The 8,281-nt window shown below is 32.3% G+C and overlaps 1 protein-coding gene across 2 annotated transcripts; it reads left to right on the top strand.

Moving 5' to 3' along the window:
• Nucleotides 1–1,148: 1,148 nt before the first annotated feature.
• LOC130805117 (putative ubiquitin-conjugating enzyme E2 38) lies at nt 1,149–6,454 on the top strand. 2 transcript variants are annotated; one of them, XM_057669769.1, is made up of 6 exons: nt 1,149–1,408; nt 2,404–2,931; nt 3,033–3,096; nt 3,500–3,639; nt 4,655–4,966; nt 5,743–6,453. In XM_057669769.1, exons 1-6 carry the CDS (start codon nt 1,337–1,339, stop codon nt 5,983–5,985), a joined length of 1,359 nt encoding a protein of 452 aa, XP_057525752.1. In that variant the 5' UTR covers nt 1,149–1,336; the 3' UTR covers nt 5,986–6,453. The 2 variants fall into 2 exon arrangements, with proteins under 2 accessions (XP_057525752.1, XP_057525761.1); XM_057669778.1 differs by lacking the exon at nt 1,149–1,408 and adding an exon at nt 1,428–2,308 and having other exon boundaries at nt 5,743–6,454.
• The last annotated feature ends 1,827 nt before the right edge of the window (nt 6,455–8,281 follow it).

Raw genomic sequence — 8,281 nt, 5'->3', positions numbered from 1 at the left:
TCTAATATTTGTATTAGTATGTATGATATAATATAATTTTTAAAAAAATCAAATTTTAAAATAAGGTAAATATCATCATATAATCAATTATTATCTACTAAAATAATTTTTTTTTATCATAGCTCTCCTAAAGATAATATTTATTATTTTCTAATACTTTTATTAGTATGTATGATTACCCTATATATACTAAATATATTATGAAGCATTCTATCTATTATTAGACTATTAGTTTCACTAATGCTTTGTGTTAACATTTTGTTGAAAATAACAACCCATTGAATACACTTGTACCTTATACGGATGATTTTTTACCCAAACACCTGCTGGCTGGCTAGTGCAAACTACACAGTTTTAGTTTAGTTGAAATACTCCCGTTTTCATTTTTTTATCATTATTTATAAATTGAAGTGTTAAATTTTGACCATGATTTATCGTCGATTTATATGAAAAACATATTTGTGTGGGATTTTGATAGATTCGTTTCAATATATTTTTTAAATATTAACTTTTTAGAATTTTTAAAGATTCACAATTAAAATTATTTGATTTTTAAATTTGCATTGGAATTTGCTTAAAAAATAAATGAGAAAAATAAATAAAGACAGGGAGAGTATGATTTGAAAATTTTTCTAAAATTGACAATTAAAATAAATCTTTAAAGTATATATAAATTTGATTTCAATAAATTTAATTATTTGTAATTTAAATCTATTCACCAATTTCATACTTAATAACTTTATTTATTTATACTCCCTCTAATTTAGAGCCATGGTCTTAGTTGATTTAATGAGATTATTCATCAATAACTTTTGAGTTATAATTTATTCTTAATCTAGATATTAAAATATAATGAGGTAAAATTTTATTTAATTTTTTCTCAATATAAAATTTACTAATTAATTTTTTATAATTGTTAATCAGTGCATTGTATAGAATGTAAAAACCAAATTTGACAATCGTTGTAAATTAGAGAAATTAATCAATGTTAATAGAAAATTAAAAAAAAAGGGTTAAAATCAAATACAACGCAGTCCCACACTAAGGGAGTTGAGGAAAATACAAAAAGCAACAGTATTTAAAAACAACCAATGATTTTAACTCTTCATCATCACTATTTATAGTAAATTATACGCACCAGATTCATCTCTCTTTACTTAAGGCGGGCGAACACACATCCACTCTCTCTCTCTCTCTCTCTACCCCCTTCATTCTCTCTCATCTCTCTTCTAGGTCCCACATCTTCGCTCTTCCTCTGTTCTTTACAACTGAACAAAATTTGAGATCGAATTTTTTATTTGGGTATAACGACAACAAAATTTGTTCGCTTTTGAATATGGAAGTTGTTGATCTTAATGGGCTTCCCTCTTCTGATTCTATGATCGCCAATAAACTTAATCAAGAGAAGGTTTTTACGTTTTTTTGTTTGTTTCGTCGATTATAATTCTGAGTGATAGAATTAATTTTATTGCTGCCATTAATCGCGTTTGAATTTTTGATTTTGCACTTGATTTTGAGAAATGTATCGGAATTTGATTAAGTTTTCGATATTCAGTTATATTTTTTCGTTATGGGAGGTTGTTTGATTCTTGTCATGTAACGGAAACTGAAAATTGGGTGTTTTTATACTCTTGATGACAATTTTGGCTGAATTAATTGGGATTTTGTTGCTTATAATCCGAAAACCGTCGATCAATTAGGGTTTTTGTTGGGCTAATTGTTTTTTGTTTATCGTTGGATGATCACTTTCCAGTGTGTTTCTATAAGCCCTTGTAAAAATTAATCGTTGAATTTATTTTCGGTCTAACACGTTATACTTTATCTTTCAATTATCTAATTTTTATGGTGGGGTAGAATATGATATTGATTTAGTTTTGGAGGTGAATATTCAGGGGTCTTTATCAAATGGATAAGTGATTTTTGTCCTGTCACATACTTGTACGTTCTGTAGTGGCCAGAATTGCTGATTTTGAATATTTGAGTGACTTTTACATCATTGTTGTGCTGCATGGATTGTTGATTTAGTCTTCTTCACTTTATGATTTTTATGGAGATGACTTCTTTTCAAACTAGATGCAATGAGGAGAATTAAAGAATTTTTCGTTTTTGAGGCTATGGCATTCTGTTAAAGATGGATTATCATTTGCTGTTGTTAATATGAATTTCTATTTTATTTGGAGGCTGCGCTCTATTGTTGAGTATGTTGCTTGTTTTCCATAAATTAAGGTTTGCTATGTTGATTTTGGTTTTGGAAAATAATTTGAATGTCTTAACCAGTATCACATGATTCACTGCGAATCGACAAAAGGTGAATTAGCTAATGAATTTGTTTCAATGGTCTCAACTTTATGTTGTTTTTTTATACTTGGTTTATCCTCCATTTATGTTGTTTTCCGCTTTCAGGATGCCTTGTCAAGTGATCTTGTGGTCTCACCTGCTGTCTTAGCCTCTGTGGATGATGCTAATGTGGATAGTGCCAATGCTGGCAAGAGATCAATTGGAGGTTCTGCTGATAATGTTGGTTCTGCTTCTGACTTAACATTTGAAGATGATGCTATGGATGAAGAATATGATTATCTTAATGATGATGACCTTTCTGATACTGATGTTATTGACTATGAATATAATTTCTATGCTGATGATGCTGAATATTTGAAGTTGCAAGCTCAATTTGACTGTGTAGACTTGCCTCCTGGTGTAGAGGCGACAGTTCCTTGGTTGCAGGATCCTTCCAAAATTGAGAAGTTTCTAGCTTCTGCTGCTTCATCTTCATCTGCTTCTAGTAGTTTAAAAGCTGCAACAAGTTCGACAGTTAGAATGGGAGAGGAGATAGATGATGTTTTGAGAAAGTTCATATATTTTAAACAGTTTGATACAGTTACTGATTGTTCTGATCATTATTTCATGAATTACAAAGGTTCGGCGCCACTGGTAATATATGAACCAAAAAATTTGGACTTTTATTGTCCCTGAACCATTATTTCGTTTAGTAACTGTAGCTGTTTGCTCACATGTTCTAATTGATACTGCAGGATACTAAGTCTTGGGTGAAGAAAATTCAGGATGAGTGGAAAATATTGGAGCAAAACTTACCTGGTTAGATTTTCATGGTTTAGCATGTTTCTTGACTAATTTCTGACGCTGTAGTCAATTCTCCATTTATAGGCTTCTTTGTCTTGCCCATGGTGTGGTCTAGGTCTTTTGTCTTTGTTTGCGAGTATTTCTCAAACCAAGGGTCTCTCTTGGCGCAACCTCCTTATCTCCTTTGTTATGTTCTGCTCTCTTCTAACCATCCCTAGAACCTAATAATAGCTTTTATTAGCGTGATATAATATTCTCGTTCTGTCTCTATCTCTATCTCTGTTACCTTGTCTTGGTTGTCTGATATTCTTTTCAAAGTATGGGGATTGGCAGGGTTGGTTGAGTTAACAAAATGTACTTGTGTCCAGCTCCTAGATGACTGAAGTCTCATTGGTTCTATACTTAACACTTTCTGCAGAAAATATATATGTCCGAGCTTATGAATCTCAGCTGTATCTTTTAAGGGCTGTCATCATTGGACCAGCAGGTACTCCGTACCATGATGGCCTTTATGTCTTTGATGTCTTTTTTCCAGCTGCATATCCTAATCATCCACCGGTATGTTTCCATGGCAGCTAAATCTTTACGAAGTTGTTCAAATTGTTTTTATGTTGTATTACTTGAGCATCATATATCCTAAAAGAGATGGAAAGTCATGTTAGATTACACATTATTTATGCTATTTATAGATTTTAAACACACTAATATAATGTAAATTGCATATCTTTTTGAAACGCAAAAGCTATAATTGGAGGTCGCCATGTGTATTTTTCTTACATAGATGAGCAATGGTTCAATATTCCAATTTTTGGACAAAATATTATTGGTGTGTTTGGCGAATGACTTTTAGTTGACTTGTTTGACCAATTGGATGTGTTTCCTTGTGTTAGCTTTTAAGCTTTCTGGATGAGCCATTTGTTTAAGAACATTTGGTAAAACTAGGCATTGTTTATTGGTTTTTTATGAGAAAAAATTGGCTAACAAGCCACAAGCCAATGAAAAAAGTTGAGCACACTTAACTCATTTTGGCAAAGCTGGCTGAAAAACCATTTACTGAATAGGCTTTTGACCAACCACTAAGTCGAAAGCCAAAAGTCAACTAAAAAGACAACTAAAAGCCGTATATATACCAAACATCGCCTATAAGTTTTCATTTTATAGAGAAGTTTTGATTTCCATTATCTTGGTTCATTGTTTTATCTACACACATGATATAAAATATTACTATTTGGTATTACATGAATACTACCTTTGGTTTTTGTTAGTCTAACTCTTCATTTTGGTACTTTGTTTGTACAATTTGGATTTTTTCTATTTTGCTTTTATATTTCTCTTTGTTAGCCCTATTTTTGCTCTTTTAATTCCCTTTCTCGATTTAAATACCTATTTTACATTTATTTTCACATTGTTCTTCAAAACTCACATGTAACTTACATCATCCTATCATCAATGCTCTTGATATTTGGAGCTATAGTAACATGGACTAAGAGAAAGAATAATATTTGTTGTATATAAATTACAATAGTAATGATGATAAAGGATGATTTAGTGACACTTTTGTTTCGTACATCAGTTGGTCCATTTTCATTCAAATGGATTTCGAATGAATCCAAATCTGTATGATTGCGGAAAAGTCTGCTTGAGCCTGTTGAACACTTGGAACGGTGAACGAAATGAGATGTGGCTTCCAAATAAGTCAACAGTGCTCCAACTTTTGGTCTCTATTCAAGCTTTGATCCTCAATGCTGAGCCATTTTTCAATGAACCTGGGTATGAGAAGATCTTCCGGGGTGTAGATGGTACCAAAAAATCCAGGGATTACAGTGAAGATGTTTTCATTAAATCCTTGAAAAGGATGATGATCATTATTAGGAATCCACCTCAGGTATGATGCCTTTACTTCCCAATTAATCTTGATATGAGGATCACATGTGAATGGTCAAATTACATTCTGCTTCAGTGCTTCCTCTTTTTCAGTTAGTTTGTAGACTTTTTCGCCTGTCTCAACTTAGTGTGATAACTTCCATTTTTAGTAGAGGTGTTCATTTGGGTCGTCGGGTTGATTCCGGGTTAGGTGTTTTGGGTCAATTTGAAATCGGGTTTTGTGTCCATATTGTTTTTTGCATAATTGTAGATCACTTTTGAAGTTGGGTCAAATCAGTTACAAGGTCGGGTCTGTTTTGAACACCTCTAATTTTTAGCAAGCACTAAAGATCTATGTTATTTCTTCCCCGAAATTCCTCGTACAACTGAAAAAAGACTCCACTGTCTCCTATCATATATTCACACATACATTTACATTTATATTAACACTTGATCATCAAACAATAACTAATTTTATAGAACTACTTAGCATGGTAAGTGTTGGAACTTTGGGATAGACCGAGCATTCAACTGCACCCTCCATGATTCCCCCCCAAAAGATGATGTTCATCACTAGGATTTCACAGTAAGCATATATGAATCTTGGTTTTCTGTACGAAGATCACATGTGGATTCTCAATCCTATGTCTTTTGCCATTCCAATCACCAAGAAATATAAGAATGTTTATGGACTTGAGAAATGATGCGCTTCTTGCTGCGCTGTTTCCTAGTATTTTTGCTTGTTTTTTTTTACCAATTTTTACTTGCGAGGGCTTATGCTGATGACATTTCATGCAGCATTTTGAGGATTTGGTATCTGGACATTTCCGTATTTATGCCCATGATGTACTGACAGCATGTAAGGCATATGCTGATGGTGCTGCGGTAGGGTGTAATGTGAAGAGTTGGCTTCAACAAGGTGACAATGCTCCAAAACCTGGCTCTGTAAGGTTCAAAAGTGAGATTTCAAAGATAATGACCCCTCTCGTAAAATGTTTTGTTGATCATGGTTCCAAAGACTGTGATGAGTTTCGGAGTTGAATAAATGATGCGTACACAATCGATCATGAACTTTGACAGCACAGTTGAATATTGACATAACGCAAAGAGATGATATGTTAGACGTAAAAGCTTAATGCACGAAGCAATAACAGGTGCAGATTTTTCTGGTATTGTAGGACAAGTATTATGTAGCGCTAGCATCGGAGATTTTCCTAATACAATTGTGTAGATAGATATCTTGTTTTCCTGGGTATATGTATAGGCTTCCTGGTTCATTTTAGAATGAAGGGCACTTTAGCGTAATGTTATTTATGCGCTAAATAAATTATGGCGAAGTAGATGGTGTTGAACATGACTTGAAAGAATTTTACCAATTTCTTATTATTTGTTAGCAGTTTGTAGAAGGAATATTGTAAAAAAAAAAAAAAAAAATTAGCTTTGAGTTAAAATAAGTTTTTGATATGTGGTGGAACCATTTCGGGTAACTATGAATCATGATGGTATATATTTTGGTAGGAAAATTTAATTTTAAAGATATAAATTTTCTCCTTTTTGCTTTTAAAAATTTCAACTTTAATTTATATTTTTTAAAGGTTCTAATTTTAGGTTGTATTTGCTTTTGAAGATCTTTTTAACTTTTAACCTGGTCAACAGGTCATCTTCTATTATTTTTTTAAATTTATATTTATTTTATAATTAAAATATCGATAAAAATAACATATTCTCCTTTTTATGTTCTTCCTTTTCACTTTCTTCCTTTTTAATTCTCCATTAAAATTCAATTAATAAAAAATCTTCCATTAAAATGCTAGCCAAGAGGAGTCAACGCTCTCGATTTGGAAAATTACCATAAATACTAGTATTTGTAAAAAATGACTTAACACAGGAAATGAAAATGCTTTACTTTGATTGTTAATTTAATTTAATTTATTCATTAAGAATTCATAATTGTTTAATTTAAATATGTATTACAATACCACCATTTTTAAGGTATGAAAAATCTCTGTGAGCTTTTTCCTCAGGTTCACCATTAAAAGAGGCAACATTAAACTTAACCCCTGCTTCCAAAGAGCATGCAGCAGACACAGTTTTAGAAGCAGTTTCATCCAATGTCTGATTGTTCTTTGTGCAGCCTTCCTCACTTTGGTGAAAATTTTCAACTTAAGCAATGCACAGTTTACTATTTTCCCCATCAACTTTTGAACCAACTGCAACATGTATATGATCTTCAGCATCAGTACAAGGACCTTAATTGAAATTTGACATTAAAAATAACCCTAATTGGGAATTTCAAAAATCAAAATAATACTCCCTTTAATTCACTACTAATGTCTCATTTACTTTTTACACTCTATTTAATGCACTTATTTAATCCTTAATATCTCTAATTGTGCATAATTAAAAATTATGAAAAATTGATATAAATAATCCTTGCATTGACACGAAACAAACAAGATCCCACTTGACTATGTTTTAACTTATAGAATAATAATAAAATAGAAATTAAGAGTAAGAGATACATAATGTCAAAAAAGCAAATAAGACATGATATATGAAATTAAATTGAAGGTGACTTGGCCATGATGGCCGTTGCCCGTTGGTGGTCATCAGTGAGGAAGAAGATAAGCTGTCATTCTAGGTTTCTAAAACTAGAAGAATCTTTAAAACCAAATCCAACTTAAAGTTAGAATCTTTTAAAAGATAAATAAAAGTTAAAACCTTTATAAACAAAATAGAGAAAGTTTATATCTCTAAAATCAAATTTTCCTATTTTGGTACTAATTTCATCTTTCTCTAGCTTTAACTTGTGGATATTGATCAAGCAGTTTTCAATTACGGTAGGTCTCTTGAGAGTCCGTCTCTTTGAGAGACGGCTCCCAAAGTCCATCCCAATTAGGGATGCAAGCGGGGCGGGGATGGGTCCCGGTTTGATGGGTCATGGGGCGGGTACGGGTATAAAATTCATACCCACAGCGGGGATGGGGATGGGTTTAGGTAATACCCGCCCCACCTCAAGATATGTACAAATTTTGGGATTTTGAATTGATTTAATTTGGATGATTTTGAGTTGATGTTAAAATACTTTTGTTTTAGACATGTATATTTGTTTGAGACTTTGGTTATGTGTTTGTTTGAGACTTTGGTTATGTGTTTGTTTGAGAGATGTGTTTGTTTGAGACTTTAGATATTTAATTGTTTGAGACTTTGGATGTGTGTTTGTTTGAGAATTGGAGTTTGGATATGTATTATGGGTTTTAAGGTCCAAATGATTGAATATAAATATGTGGCACAGATGGGTATTAAGCGGGGATTTGACGAGTGGTGGGGCGGGAAA

This window comes from Amaranthus tricolor, chromosome 1, assembly GCF_026212465.1.
Source record: "Amaranthus tricolor cultivar Red isolate AtriRed21 chromosome 1, ASM2621246v1, whole genome shotgun sequence".
Taxonomy (NCBI): domain Eukaryota; kingdom Viridiplantae; phylum Streptophyta; class Magnoliopsida; order Caryophyllales; family Amaranthaceae; genus Amaranthus; species Amaranthus tricolor.
This window is presented reverse-complemented; position numbering and strand designations above follow the sequence as displayed.